Source organism: Ascaphus truei, unplaced genomic scaffold, assembly GCF_040206685.1.
Source record: "Ascaphus truei isolate aAscTru1 unplaced genomic scaffold, aAscTru1.hap1 HAP1_SCAFFOLD_1394, whole genome shotgun sequence".
Taxonomy (NCBI): Eukaryota; Metazoa; Chordata; class Amphibia; order Anura; family Ascaphidae; genus Ascaphus; species Ascaphus truei.
Window position 1 is genome coordinate 72,984 of NW_027454274.1, and position 15,777 is coordinate 88,760.

General features: G+C 64.0%; 1 protein-coding gene across 1 annotated transcript; it reads left to right on the forward strand.

The window, feature by feature from the left end:
• Positions 1–603: 603 nt before the first annotated feature.
• On the forward strand, positions 604–14,020 carry LOC142475804 (chimeric ERCC6-PGBD3 protein-like; the record flags this gene model as incomplete). The annotated part of the gene is made up of 5 exons (XM_075581538.1): positions 604–729; positions 5,500–5,829; positions 6,055–6,175; positions 6,457–6,573; positions 13,311–14,020. Coding segments are annotated over exons 2-5 (1,277 nt in total), but the record flags the coding sequence as incomplete, so codon positions are not given.
• Positions 14,021–15,777: the final 1,757 nt, after the last annotated feature.

Consider the following 15,777-nt stretch of genomic DNA (forward strand, 5'->3'; position numbering starts at 1 on the left):
CAGCTGTAAACAAATAGTTCCTGGTGTCCTCTTGGCTCATTAACATTCCAGTGAGTGGGGTTGACATTCCCCAAAGTACAAGCACATGTTAACCCTTAGCACGCTGGTCCTGTGCAGAGGGGAGCCCCATCAGGTGTCCTATCACAGGGACACCCCCTACTCTATCACTGTGTCATGTAAACTTTATCTGGTGGAGTTTTCCAGAAATGTGTTGGCTTTAGAATAAATCATTGATTTGAAGCACAGGATATACACACGGTCACTGCTCATTATTCTCACTATTTAATACTTTATTATTATTCATGCCTTAGTTAAACAAGTCACACTCAGAGAGCAACATAAGTGCCAGGAATCTCTTATTTTGTACTTCAATTGCCAACACGAGGCCTTGTTCACCAAAACAAATAATATGGTGTTTATTTCATTTAAAGACAACTTATTTATTGTGGGAGGTTGGGCGCCGCCAACGTGGAGAGTGTCTGCTGCATCCATCGGTGCCGGATAGCACAACTTCCGGCCGGTGAAACGCAAAAAGTGATCGCGGCTGTGCGCTGGGGAAACCGGTCCGGGCTGTGCGCTGGGGAAACCGGTCCGGTGACGTCAGTTCCGTTGGATGCTGGTTTTGTAACAAGGAGAGCGTGAGAGAGGGAGAGGTGGTGAGGACCGGAGGGGAGAGCGTCACGGACCGGGGGAAACCGGGGCTTAGCACCGGCCGGAGCGGCGCCTGAGGTGAAGGGAAGAGTTGCACATTGTAATGATCATATTAATACTACGGAGAGTGAGCAGGAGACATACTGAGCAATAATACCACTGGGGCTGAGTAATAATAACACTGAGGCTGAATAATACCACAGAGTGAGCAGGAGACATACTGAGCAATAATACCACTGGGGCTGAGTAATAATAACACTGAGGCTGAATAATACCACAGAGTGAGCAGGGGGCATACTGAGCAATAATACCACTGGGGCTGAGTAATAATAACACTGAGGCTGAATAATACCACAGAGTGAGCAGGGGGCATACTGAGCAATAATACCACTGGGGCCGAGTAATAATACCAGTGTGAGCAGGGGACATACTTTGTAATAATACCACTGGGACTGAGTAATAATACCACTGGGACTGAATAATACCAGAGTGAGCAGGGGACATACTTTGTAATAATACCACTGGGACTGAGTAATAATACCACTGGGACTAAGTAATAGAGTGAGCAGGCAACATACTGAGTAATAATAAAATGGTGAGCAGGGGATATACTGAGTAATAATACCACTGAGAGTGAGTAGGCAACATAATGAGTAATAACACCACCGGGACTGAGTACTAATACCACTGAGCGTGAGCAGCGGACATACTGAGTAATAATGCACACCATATATTACACAATCGTTCATATTTACCGGTGCACTTGCGTTGAAGTCCTGCTGGAATCCCAATCATACGCTGATAAGAATAACATGAGCCACTGCGGATGTTTCTAAATGCTGTTTAATGAGCCAAAAACTTAGTGACGTTTCGACCAGAGCGGTCAGTGAGTGGCTTCAACTAACGTGTCTCAGAGTCTTATAAACCCATACAAATCCCCAGAATGCTCTTTGATAATCAATGACACCTGCTGTCACATGCCGAATCCTCATTACTCCTTAATATTGCAGCTGAAAGGGGCTGTGGCCTCTGCACTGTCCAATCAAATATCTTGCTGCAAACATCTAACCCAATACACCAAGTGTTGTCCACATATGCGTCCCCATCGCCATGGTAACGTTTCAGCGTCGGGCTCCATCTTAATACCATCATTGTAGATGCATTTACTTTTCCCCTCTGTGTTGCGATTAAACACGCCCCAATTCCCCCGTAGTCATGGATAGCCTCCTATTGTGCCGGGCGCCATGAGTGAGCAGGGGACATACTGAGTAATAATACCACAGTGACTAAGTCATAACAGCGAGCAGGCAACATACTGAGTAATAATTCCACTGGGACGGAGTAGTAATACCACTGGGACTAAGTAATAATACCACTGGAACAGAGTAAATAACAGAGTGAGCAGACAATATACTGAGTTAATACCACTGAGAGTGAGCAGGGGTCATACTGAGTAATACCACTGGGACGGAGTAATAAACACAGTGAACAGGGGACATACTGAGTAATACCACTGTGACGGAGTAATAAACACAGTGAACAGGGGACATACTGAGTAATAATTCCACTGGGACAGAGTAATACCACAGAGAGTGAGCAGGCAACGTACTGAGTAATAATACCAGTGAGAGTGAGCACGGGACATACTGAGTAATAATACCACTGAGACTGAGTGAGTAATAACACAGAGTGAGTAGACAACATACTGAGTAATAATACAGTACCACTGGGACTGAGCAGGCAACATACTGAGTAATAATACCACTGAGTGAGCAGACAACATACTGAGTAATAACATTGAGAGTGAGCAGACAACATACTGAGGAGTAATAATACAACAAAAGACAGGGGAGCCCAATGCTACATCCAGGTGACAAAACATTTATGGTAATAAGTATAAAGTACAAATACTTCAATAATAATATTTTCTTGGTCATTTAGTTAAACCCTTTGGCCAAAGCGTCATAAGCCTGCACACCAGCGTCACGGCATAACCACGTGTGCAGGTCCTAACACCACGGACACACACACACACACACACACACACACACACACACACACACACACACACACACACACACACACACACACACACACACACACACACACACACACACACACACACACACACTCCCAGTAAACTCAACCCCATTACCCACCACATCTCGTGTGTGTGTCTCAAAAGGAGTGCTACTGAGCGTGGCAAATGTATACAACAAAAGACAGGGGAGCCCAATGCTACATCCAATGGAGTAATAATACCACTGGGACTGAGTAATAATTACACTAAGAGTGAGCAGGGGACATACTGAGTAATAATACCACAGGGACTGAGTAATAACATGGAGAGTGAGCAGGGGACATACCCTGTGCCTCTCACTGCGGGTATATCTCACCCTGTGCCTCTCGCTGCGGGTATATCTCACCCCGTGCCTCTCACTGCGGGTATATCTCACCCTGTGCCTCTCGCTGCGGGTATATCTCACCCTGTGCCTCTCACTGCGAGTATATCTCACCCCGTGCCTCTCGCTGCGGGTATATCTCACCCCGTGCCTCTCGCTGCGGGTATATCTCACCCTGTGCCTCTCGCTGCGGGTATATCTCACCTCGTGCCTCTCGCTGTGAGTATATCTCACCCAGTGCCTCTCGCTGCGGGTATATCTCACCCTGTGCCTCTCGCTGCGGGTATATCTCACCCCGTGCCTCTCACTGTGGGTATATCTCACCCCGTGCCTCTTGCTGCGGGTACATCTCACCCCGTGCCTCTCGCTGCGGTTATATCTCACCCTGTGCCTCTCGCTGTGGGTATATCTCACCCCGTGCCTCTCGCTGCGGGTATATCTCACCCCGTGCCTCTCGCTGCGGGTATATCTCACCCCGTGCCTCTCGCTGCGGGTATATCTCACCCCGTGCCTCTCGCTGTGGTTATATCTTACCCGTGCCTCTTGCTGCGGGTATATCTCACCCTGTGCCTCTCACTGCAGGTATATCTCACCCTGTGCCTCTCGCTGTGGGTATATCTCACCCTGTGCCTCTCACTGCGGGTATATCTCACCCTGTGCCTCTCACTGCGGGTATATCTCACCCTGTGCCTCTCGCTGCGGGTATATCTCACCCTGTGCCTCTCGCTGCGGGTATATCTCACCCTGCGCCTTTCGCTGCGGGTATATCTCACGCTGTGCCTCTCGCTGCGGGTATATCTCACCCTGTGCCTCTCGCTGTGGTTATATCTCACCCCGTGCCTCTCGCTGCGGGTATATCTCACCCCGTGCCTCTCGCTGTGGGTATATCTCACCCCGTGCCTCTCGCTGCGGGTATATCTTACCCTGTGCCTCTCGCTGTGGGTATATCTCACCCCGTGCCTCTCGCTGTGGGGGATCTCACCCTGTGCCTCTCGCTGCGGGTATATCTCACCCCGTGCCTCTCACTGTGGGGGATCTCACCCTGTGCCTCTTGCTGCGGGTATATCTCACCCCATGCCTCTCGCTGAGGGGGATCTCACCCTGTGCCTCTTGCTGCGGGTAGATCTCATCCTGTGCCTCTCGCTATGGGTATATCTTACCATGTGCCTCTCGCTGCGGGTATATCTCACCCCGTGCCTCTCGCAGCGGGTATATCTCACCCCGTACCTCTCGCTGCGGGTATTTCTCACCCCGTACCTCTCGCTGCAGGTATTTCTCACCCCGTGCCTCTCGCTGCGGGTATATCTCACCCCGTGCCTCTCGCTGCGGGTATATCTCACCCCGTGCCTCTCGCTGCGGGTATATCTCACCCCGTGCCTCTCGCTGCGGGTATATCTCACCCCGTGCCTCTCGCTGCGGGTATATCTCACCCTGTGCCTCTCGCTGCGAGTATATCTCACCCCGTGCCTCTCGCTGTGGGTATATCTCACCCCGTGCCTCTCGCTGCGGGTATATCTCACCCCGTGCCTCTCGCTGCGGGTATATCTCACCCTGTGCCTCTCGCTGCGGGTATATTTCACCCCGTGCCTCTCTCTGCGGGTATATCTCACCCCGTGCCTCTCGCTGCGGGTATATTTCACCCCGTGCCTCTCGCTGCGGGTATATCTCACCCCGTGCCTCTCGCTGCGGGTATATCTCACCCCATGCCTCTCACTGCGGGGGGATCTTGCCCGCTCCGTGCCTCTCACTGGGGGGGATCTCGCCCATTCCGTGCCTCTTACTGGGGGGGGGGGATCTCGCCTGCCCCGTGCCTCTCACTGGGGGGGGATCTCGCCTGCCCCGTGCCTCTCACTGGGGGGGATCTCGCCCGCCCGTGCCTCTCACTGGGGGGGATCTCGCCCGCCCCGTGCCTCACTGGGGGGGATCTCGCCCGCCCCGTGCCTCACTGGGGGGATCTCGCCCGCCCCGTGCCTCTCACAGGGGGGGATCTCGCCCGCCCAGTGCCTCTCACTGGGGGGATCCCGCCCATCCCGTGTCTCTCACTGGGTGGGATCTCGCCCGCCCGTGCCTCTCACTGGGGGGGATCTCGCCCACCCGTGCCTTTTACTGGGGGGATCGCGCCCGCCCCGTGCCTCTCACTGGGGGGGGATCTCGCCCGCCCCGTGCCTCTCACTGGGGGGGGATCTCGCCCGCCCCGTGCCTCTCACTGGGGGGGGATCTCGCCCGCCCCGTGCCTCTCAGTGGGAGTATCACTTGGCAATGCTTGTGCTTTCCAGCCGGGAGATTGCGATAATGACTCTGCCAGGTCCTTGTGATGAGTTCCCTTCTCTCCCTGTGTCACTGTGTTAGATTATAAACTCCTCAGGGTAGCTGTGCCCGTGTTGTAGTTGGCACACTGTGTAATATTAAGGCTGCTGAATGGGCCCTATGTTTGTTTTGCCCACAGAATGCACGAGAAGATGCCCCTTGCAGCACCGGCGGAGAGCAGCCATGACGCCGCGGGCCCCAGCGCCGGCCCGCTCTCCTCCGCCCCCCTGGGGGAGGGGGCACCGCGGAAGCCGCAGTCCGTGCTGCACATTGACCGGCAGCAGATTGAGGCAGTGGAGGCCGAGCACCAGGGACTGGAGTTACAGGGGCTGGGGGTGGCAGTGTACGATCACGAGGTGCTGGAGCGCGGCGTCCTGCAGCAGGTGGATAACGCCATTAGCGAGGCCGGCCGCGCCGCACGGCTGGCGGAGGCAGAGAGGACGCAGCAGGAACTCCTGGATGAGCTGCGGTGAGTGAGGGGTTAAGGGGGGTGCACCAGGCTTCTTAACCCTCCAGTGTGGGAAAGGGTTAAACGGTTTACCCCCTGGCAATAAAAGGGCATAATACCCCCCCAATGTGTTACATCATTGCCCTGCGCGCCTCCTCCCGGGCGGTCCTCCCCCTCACCCCCTGTCAGATAAGGGTTTATCGTTAACGTTTGTGTGCATGTGATCAGTGATTCCTCCTCTCCCAGATCCTGCACCTCCTCGCTGCGGCAAATCAACAAGATCATCGATCAGCTCGCGCCGCAGGCCGCGACCTGCAAGGAGATCGGCCGGAAACTGGACTCTGTGAGACGGCAGAAACACAACAAGGTGAGAGTCGCGTGTGTCTGTGCTTCCCGCACGTGCCACACAACACGGACCGGCACCGAGGGACCTGGCAGTGCGACCATACGGTCTGTCGGGCCAGTCCTGTGACTCCCCCTGTGGCCCTACTGTCCACTCATTGTAAGATAGAGAGCAGAGGAATGGGGTGTACATCTCCTCCGGGATGGAGGGCGAGCACAGGGAATTAACACCTCCCCTGCTGGGGCGGTCATATGGGGTTCACCAGAGGTCCATGACCAGTTGTTGGGCGATTTCTGCCGTTTCAGGAGCAACAGCTGAAGAAGATCAAAGCCAAACAGAGGAGCCTGAGAGCGTTGCTGGGGGGCAGCCCTGAGGAGCAGGAGGGCGAGGAGCAGCCGGGCGAGGACGAGGAGGACGACGGTGAGTGCTCCAAGGGATCAGCCTTACATAGACAAGCGGAGAGGGACAGGGACGCGCACGGGGAGGTGGGGACAGGGAAGCGCACGGGGAGGTGGGGACGGGACAGGGAAGCGCACGGGGAGGTGGGGACGGGACAGGGAAGCGCACGGGGAGGTGGGGACGGGACAGGGACGCGCACGGGGAGGTGGGGACGGGACAGGGACGCGCACGGGGAGGTGGGGACGGGACAGGGACGCGCACGGGGAGGTGGGGACGGGACAGGGAAGCGCACGGGGAGGTGGGGACGGGACAGGGACGCGCACGGGGAGGTGGGGACGGGACAGGGACGCGCACGGAGAGGTGGGGACGGGACAGGGAAGCGCACGGGGAGGTGGGGACGGGACAGGGAAGCGCACGGGGAGGTGGGGACGGGACAGGGAAGCGCACGGGGAGGTGGGGACGGGACAGGGACGCGCACGGGGAGGTGGGGACGGAACAGGGAAGCGCACGGGGAGGTGGGGACGGGACAGGGAAGCGCACGGGGAGGTGGGGACGGGACAGGGACACGCACGGGGAGGTGGGGACGGGACAGGGAAGCGCACGGGGAGGTGGGGACGGGACAGGGAAGCGCACGGGGAGGTGGGGACAGGACAGGGAAGCGCACGGGGAGGTGGGGACGGGACAGGGAAGCGCACGGAGAGGTGGGGACGGGACAGGGAAGCGCACGGGGAGGTGGGGACGGGACAGGGAAGCGCACGGGGAGGTGGGGACGGGACAGGGAAGCGCACGGGGAGGTGGGGACGGGGCAGGGAAGCGCACGGGGAGGTGGGGACGGGACAGGGAAGCGCACGGGGAGGTGGGGACGGGACAGGGAAGCGCACGGGGAGGTGGGGACGGGGCAGGGAAGCGCACGGGGAGGTGGGGACGGGACAGGGAAGCGCACGGGGAGGTGGGGACGGGACAGGGAAGCGCACGGGGAGGTGGGGACGGGACAGGGACGCGCACGGAGCGGTGGGGACGGAACAGGGAAGCGCACGGAGAGGTGGGGACGGGACAGGGAAGCGCACGGGGAGGTGGGGACGGAACAGGGACGCGCACGGAGAGGTGGGGACGGGACAGGGAAGCGCACGGAGAGGTGGGGACGGAACAGGGAAGCGCACGGGGAGGTGGGGACGGGACAGGGAAGCGCACGGGGAGGTGGGGACGGGACAGGGAAGCGCACGGGGAGGTGGGGACGGAACAGGGAAGCGCACGGGGAGGTGGGGACGGGACAGGGACGCGCACGGGGAGGTGGGGGCGGGGGATGGGACAGGGACGCGCACGGAGAGGTGGGGACGGGACAGGGAAGCGCACGGGGAGGTGGGGACAGGACAGGGAAGCGCACGGGGAGGTGGGGACGGGGCAGGGAAGCGCACGGGGAGGTGGGGACGGGACAGGGAAGCGCACGGGGAGGTGGGGACGGGACAGGGAAGCGCACGGGGAGGTGGGGACGGGGCAGGGAAGCGCACGGGGAGGTGGGGACGGGACAGGGAAGCGCACGGGGAGGTGGGGACGGGACAGGGAAGCGCACGGGGAGGTGGGGACGGGACAGGGACGCGCACGGGGAGGTGGGGGCGGGGGATGGGACAGGGACGCGCACGGAGAGGTGGGGACGGGACAGGGAAGCGCACGGGGAGGTGGGGACGGGACAGGGAAGCGCACGGGGAGGTGGGGACGGGACAGGGAAGCGCACGGGGAGGTGGGGACGGGACAGGGAAGCGCACGGGGAGGTGGGGACGGGACAGGGACGCGCACGGGGAGGTGGGGGCGGGGGATGGGACAGGGACGCGCACGGAGAGGTGGGGACGGGACAGGGAAGCGCACGGGGAGGTGGGGACGGGACAGGGAAGCGCACGGGGAGGTGGGGACGGGACAGGGAAGCGCACGGGGAGGTGGGGACGGGGCAGGGAAGCGCACGGGGAGGTGGGGACAGGACAGGGAAGCGCACGGGGAGGTGGGGACGGGGCAGGGACACGCACGGGGAGGTGGGGACGGAACAGGGAAGCGCACGGGGAGGTGGGGACGGGACAGGGAAGCGCACGGGGAGGTGGGGACGGGACAGGGAAGCGCACGGGGAGGTGGGGACGGGACAGGGAAGCGCACGGGGAGGTGGGGACGGGACAGGGAAGCGCACGGGGAGGTGGGGACGGGGCAGGGACGCGCACGGGGAGGTGGGGACGGGACAGGGACGCGCACGGGGAGGTGGGGACGGGACAGGGAAGCGCACGGGGAGGTGGGGACGGGACAGGGAAGCGCACGGGGAGGTGGGGACGGGACAGGGAAGCGCACGGGGAGGTGGGGACGGGACAGGGAAGCGCACGGGGAGGTGGGGACGGGACAGGGACGCGCACGGGGAGGTGGGGACGGGACAGGGAAGCGCACGGGGAGGTGGGGACGGGACAGGGAAGCGCACGGGGAGGTGGGGACGGGACAGGGACGCGCACGGGGAGGTGGGGACGGGACAGGGAAGCGCACGGGGAGGTGGGGACGGGACAGGGAAGCGCACGGGGAGGTGGGGACGGGACAGGGAAGCGCACGGGGAGGTGGGGACGGGACAGGGACGCGCACGGGGAGGTGGGGACGGGACAGGGAAGCGCACGGGGAGGTGGGGACGGGACAGGGAAGCGCACGGGGAGGTGGGGACGGGACAGGGACGCGCACGGGGAGGTGGGGACGGGACAGGGAAGCGCACGGGGAGGTGGGGACGGGACAGGGACGCGCACGGGGAGGTGGGGACGGGACAGGGAAGCGCACGGAGAGGTGGGGACGGGACAGGGAAGCGCACGGGGAGGTGGGGACGGGACAGGGACGCGCACGGGGAGGTGGGGACGGGACAGGGAAGCGCACGGGGAGGTGGGGACGGGACAGGGACGCGCACGGGGAGGTGGGGACGGGACAGGGACGCGCACGGGGAGGTGGGGACGGGACAGGGAAGCGCACGGGGAGGTGGGGACGGGACAGGGAAGCGCACGGGGAGGTGGGGACGGGACAGGGAAGCGCACGGGGAGGTGGGGACGGGGCAGGGAAGCGCACGGGGAGGTGGGGACAGGACAGGGAAGCGCACGGGGAGGTGGGGACGGGACAGGGACGCGCACGGAGAGGTGGGGACGGGACAGGGAAGCGCACGGGGAGGTGGGGACGGGACAGGGAAGCGCACGGGGAGGTGGGGACGGGACAGGGAAGCGCACGGAGAGGTGGGGACGGGACAGGGAAGCGCACGGGGAGGTGGGGACGGGACAGGGACGCGCACGGGGAGGTGGGGACGGGACAGGGAAGCGCACGGAGAGGTGGGGACGGGACAGGGACGCGCACGGGAGGTGGGGACGGGGCAGGGAAGCGCACGGGGAGGTGGGGACGGGACAGGGAAGCGCACGGGGAGGTGGGGACGGGACAGGGACGCGCACGGGGAGGTGGGGACGGGACAGGGACGCGCACGGAGAGGTGGGGACGGGACAGGGACGCGCACGGGGAGGTGGGGACGGGACAGGGACGCGCACGGGGAGGTGGGGACAGGACAGGGAAGCGCACGGGGAGGTGGGGACGGGGCAGGGACACGCACGGGGAGGTGGGGACGGAACAGGGAAGCGCACGGGGAGGTGGGGACGGGACAGGGAAGCGCACGGGGAGGTGGGGACGGGACAGGGAAGCGCACGGGGAGGTGGGGACGGGACAGGGACGCGCACGGGGAGGTGGGGACGGGACAGGGAAGCGCACGGGGAGGTGGGGACGGAACAGGGAAGCGCACGGAGAGGTGGGGACGGGACAGGGACGCGCACGGAGAGGTGGGGACGGGACAGGGACGCGCACGGGGGAGGTGGGGACGGGACAGAAGCGCACGGGGAGGTGGGGACGGGACAGGGAAGCGCACGGGGAGGTGGGGACGGGACAGGGAAGCGCACGGGGAGGTGGGGACGGGACAGGGACGCGCACGGGGAGGTGGGGACGGGACAGGGACGCGCACGGGGAGGTGGGGACGGGACAGGGACGCGCACGGGGAGGTGGGGACGGAACAGGGACGCGCACGGAGAGGTGGGGACGGGACAGGGAAGCGCACGGGGAGGTGGGGACGGGACAGGGAAGCGCACGGGGAGGTGGGGACGGGACAGGGACGCGCACGGAGAGGTGGGGACGGGACAGGGAAGCGCACGGGGAGGTGGGGACGGGACAGGGAAGCGCACGGGGAGGTGGGGACGGGACAGGGACGCGCACGGGGAGGTGGGGACGGAACAGGGAAGCGCACGGGGAGGTGGGGACGGGACAGGGACGCGCACGGAGAGGTGGGGACGGGACAGGGAAGCGCACGGGGAGGTGGGGACGGGACAGGGACGCGCACGGGGAGGTGGGGACGGGACAGAAGCGCACGGGGAGGTGGGGACAGGACAGGGACGCGCACGGAGAGGTGGGGACGGGACAGGGAAGCGCACGGGGAGGTGGGGACGGGACAGGGAAGCGCACGGGGAGGTGGGGACGGGACAGGGACGCGCACGGGGAGGTGGGGACGGGACAGGGAAGCGCACGGAGAGGTGGGGACGGGACAGGGAAGCGCACGGGGAGGTGGGGACGGGACAGGGACGCGCACGGAGAGGTGGGGACGGGACAGGGACGCGCACGGGGAGGTGGGGACGGGACAGGGACGCGCACGGGGAGGTGGGGACGGGACAGGGAAGCGCACGGGGAGGTGGAGACGGGACAGGGAAGCGCACGGGGAGGTGGGGACGGGACAGGGAAGCGCACGGGGAGGTGGGGACGGGACAGGGACGCGCACGGGGAGGTGGGGACGGAACAGGGAAGCGCACGGGGAGGTGGGGACGGGACAGGGACGCGCACGGAGAGGTGGGGACGGGACAGGGAAGCGCACGGGGAGGTGGGGACGGGACAGGGACGCGCACGGGGAGGTGGGGACGGGACAGAAGCGCACGGGGAGGTGGGGACGGGACAGGGACGCGCACGGGGAGGTGGGGACGGGACAGGGACGCGCACGGGGAGGTGGGGACGGGACAGGGAAGCGCACGGAGAGGTGGGGACGGGACAGGGAAGCGCACGGGGAGGTGGGGACGGGACAGGGAAGCGCACGGGGAGGTGGGGACGGGACAGAAGCGCACGGGGAGGTGGGGACGGGGCAGGGACGCGCACGGAGAGGTGGGGGCGGGGGATGGGACAGGGACGCGCACGGAGAGGTGGGGGCGGGGGATGGGACAGGGACGCGCACGGAGAGGTGGGGGCGGGGGACGGGACAGGGACGCACACGGAGACTGGGGGCGGAGACGGGACAGGGACGCGCACGGAGAGGTGGGGGCGGGGGATGGGACAGGGACGCACACGGAGACTGGGGGCGGAGACGGGACAGGGACGCGCACGGAGAGGTGGGGGCGGGGGATGGGACAGGGACGCGCACGGAGAGGTGGGGGCGGGGGACGGGACAGGGACGCACACGGGGAGAGGTGGGGGCGGGGGACGGGACAGGGACTCACACGGAGACTGGGGGCGGAGACGGGACAGGGACGCGCACGGAGAGGTGGGGGCGGGGGATGGGACAGGGACGCGCACGGAGAGGTGGGGGCGGGGGACGGGACAGGGACGCACACGGGGAGAGGTGGGGCGGACACGTGACAGGGACGCACACGGAGAGGTGGGGGCGGGGGACGGGACAGGGACGCACACGGAGACTGGGGGCGGAGACGTGACAGGGACGCGCATACGTGCATATGAGAGAGAATCAGGAGCACAGAGAGGTGGAGAATAAGCCGGAAAACGGCAGCGAGAAAAGAGAAGATTATGATGCAGGTGAGAGAAGAGCTCGCCGGGAGGGAAAGAGAGCGTAAGCAACAGAGAATGGGGGAAAAAGAGAGAGCTGATCAATAGCATAGGGAGAGACAAACACAGAGTGGGGGACCTCTCCAATGTCCTCCTTGGGCCGACACTGGCCCACAGGCCGCAACTTGGAGATCATTGGACTAATCCGTGACCTCAGGATATAGCGGGCGCTGGGCCCGTGTGGGGGTTAGTACGTCACTTACAGCGGGGGCTTCCAAAGTCGCTCCCCACAATGCTTTGCATCAACCGCAGCAGGGCATTGTGGGGTGTGATTTTGGAAGCTCCAGCAGTGAGTGGCAGCTATACACCCCCATGCTGCCTGCACACACTGAGGGGCAGTTTGGGGGGATTATTAAGCGTGTGTTGCCCCCACGAGCTCAGGACACTACATTGCCTGGGATCGGTCACACAGTTTGGCAATAGTCTGATAAATCGTCAATGGATTTATTAATATTGGGTTAATACAGGTTCCCCCCCTCCCTCTCCTCCCTATGTTACAGGTTCCCCCCCTCCCTCTCCTCCCTATGATACAGGTTACTCCCCTCCCTCCTCCCTATGTTACAGGTTCCCCTCCCCCCCTCCCTCTCCTCCCTATGTTACAGGTTCCCCCCCTCCCTCTCCTCCCTATGTTACAGGTTTCCCCCCCCCCCCTCCCTCTCCTCCCTATGTTACAGGTTTCCCCCCCTCCCTCTCCTCCCTATGTTACAGGTTCCCCCCCCTCCCTCCCCCCTGTGTTACAGGTTCCCCCTCTCCTCCCTATGTTACAGGTCCCCCCCCCCTCCCTCTCCTCCCTATGTTACAGGTTCCCCCCCCCCCTCCACCCCCCTCCTCCCTATGTTACAGGTTCCCCCTCTCCCTCTCCTCCCTATGTTACAGGTTTCCCCCCCTCCCCCCTGTGTTACAGGTCCCCCCCCCCTCCCTGGGCAGCATGCTGATGCCCTCTCAGGACAGCGAGTGGGAGGACCTGATCCGCACAGGACTGATGACCCCGTTCGGAACAAAGATCCCCCCCAAGGAGGAGCGACGGCCGCGGAGGCCGATGATGAACGAGTCCTCTGACTTCGACAAGTACATGGCCGACCAGGCGGAGATGGCATCCCAGAGGAAGCGGCCCAGGAAAGGGAAAAAGCCTCCCGGGGTCCCCAAGGGCCCATTGGAGGGGCCCGCGGGGAGACGCAGGGGAAGTGCTCCACCCACGGAGAAGCGACTGCAGAACCGGCTGCGAAAGCTGCAGAGCAAAGCTCTGCAGAGCAAGTGCAGAGCAGGAACCCCACGCACAAACTCCTTCCCATCCCCTACACGCAGCAGCACCCGGGGTGAGCAGAGCGAGGGGGAAGAGGGTACACCGGAGAGGAACATGGAGGGGGAAGAGTGGGCGCCGGAGGACATGGACGGGGAAGAGTGGGCGCAGGACAGCCACGATTCAGACTACGAGCTGAAGCCTCTGCCCAGGAAGGCAGCCCTAAAAAGAGCCAGACTCCAGGGCATGGACCCAGAGTTCCTTCCCAGCTCGGAGGAGGAAGAGCAGCCTGACGGAGGGAAAGGCAGGCGCTGCAGGGATGATGGGAACGCCAAACTGTACAAGCAGAGGCTGAGGTGGGACCCCAGGGGGGTGCGGTGAGAGGGGAGGGATCAGGCTGAGGTGGGACCCCAGGGGGGTGCGGTGAGAGGGGAGGGATCAGGCTGAGGTGGGACCCCAGGGGGGTGCGGTGAGAGGGGAGGGATCAGGCTGAGGTGGGACCCCAGGGGGGTGCGGTGAGAGGGGAGGGATCAGGCTGAGGTGGGACCCCAGGGGGGTGCGGTGAGAGGGGAGGGACCAGGCTGAGGTGGGACCCAGGGGGGTGCGGTGAGAGGGGAGGGATCAGGCTGAGGTGGGACCCCAGGGGGGTGCGGTGAGAGGGGAGGGATCAGGCTGAGGTGGGACCCCAGGGGGGTGCGGTGTGAGGGGAGGGATCAGCCTGAGGTGGGACCCCAGGGGGGTGCGGTGGGAGGGATCAGGCTGAGGTGGGACCCCAGGGGGGTGCGGTGGGAGGGATCAGGCTGAGGTGGGACCCCAGGGGGGTGCGGTGGGAGGGATCAGGCTGAGGTGGGACCCCAGGGGGGTGCGGTGAGAAGGGAGGGATCAGGCTGAGGTGGGACCCCAGGGGGGTGGGGTGAGAGGGGAGGGATCAGGCTGAGGTGGGACCCCAGGGGGGTGCGGTGAGAAGGGAGGGATCAGGCTGAGGTGGGGACCCCAGGGGGGTGGGGTGAGAGGGGAGGGATCAGGCTGAGGTGGGACCCCAGGGGGGTGCGGTGAGAGGGGAGGGATCAGCCTGAGGTGGGACCCCAGGGGGGTGCGGTGAGAGGGGAGGGATCAGGCTGAGGTGGGACCCCAGGGGGGTGCGGTGGGAGGGATCAGGCTGAGGTGGGACCCCAGGGGGGTGCGGTGGGAGGGATCAGGCTGAGGTGGGACCCCAGGGGGGTGGGGTGAGAGGGGAGGGATCAGGCTGAGGTGGGACCCCAGGGGGTGCGGTGAGAAGGGAGGGATGGGGGTGCGGTAAGAGGGGAGCGATCAGGCTGAGGTGGGACCCCAGGGGGGTGGGGTGAGAGGGGAGGGATCAGGCTGAGGTGGGACCCCAGGGGGTGCGGTGAGAAGGGAGGGATCAGGCTGAGGTGGGACCCCAGGGGGGTGGGGTGAGAGGGGAGGGATCAGGCTGAGGTGGGACCCCAGGGGGGTGCGGTGAGAAGGGAGGGATCAGGCTGAGGTGGGACCCCAGGGGGGTGGGGTGAGAGGGGAGGGATCAGGCTGAGGTGGGACCCCAGGGGGGTGCGGTGAGAGGGGAGGGATCAGCCTGAGGTGGGACCCCAGGGGGGTGCGGTGGGAGGGATCAGGCTGAGGTGGGACCCCAGGGGGGTGCGGTGGGAGGGATCAGGCTGAGGTGGACCCCAGGGGGGTGCGATGAGAAGGGAGGGATCAGGCTGAGGTGGGACCCCAGGGGGGTGGGGTGAGAGGGGAGGGATCAGGCTGAGGTGGGACCCCAGGGGGGTGCGGTGAGAAGGGAGGGATCAGGCTGAGGTGGGACCCAGGGGGGTTGAGAAGGGAGGGATCAGGCTGAGGTGGGACCCCAGGGGGGTGGGGTGAGAGGAGGGATCAGGCTGAGGTGGGACCCCAGGGGGGTGCGGTGAGAGGGGGAGGGATCAGGCTGAGGTGGGACCCCAGGGGGGTGCGGTGAGAAGGGAGGGATCAGGCTGAGGTGGGACCCCAGGGGGGTGCGGTGAGAGGGGAGGGATCAGGCTGAGGTGGGACCCCAGGGGGGTGGGTGAGAGGGGAGGGGATCAGCTGAGGTGGGACCCCAGGGGGGGTGCGGTGAGAGGGGAGGGATCAGGCTGAGGTG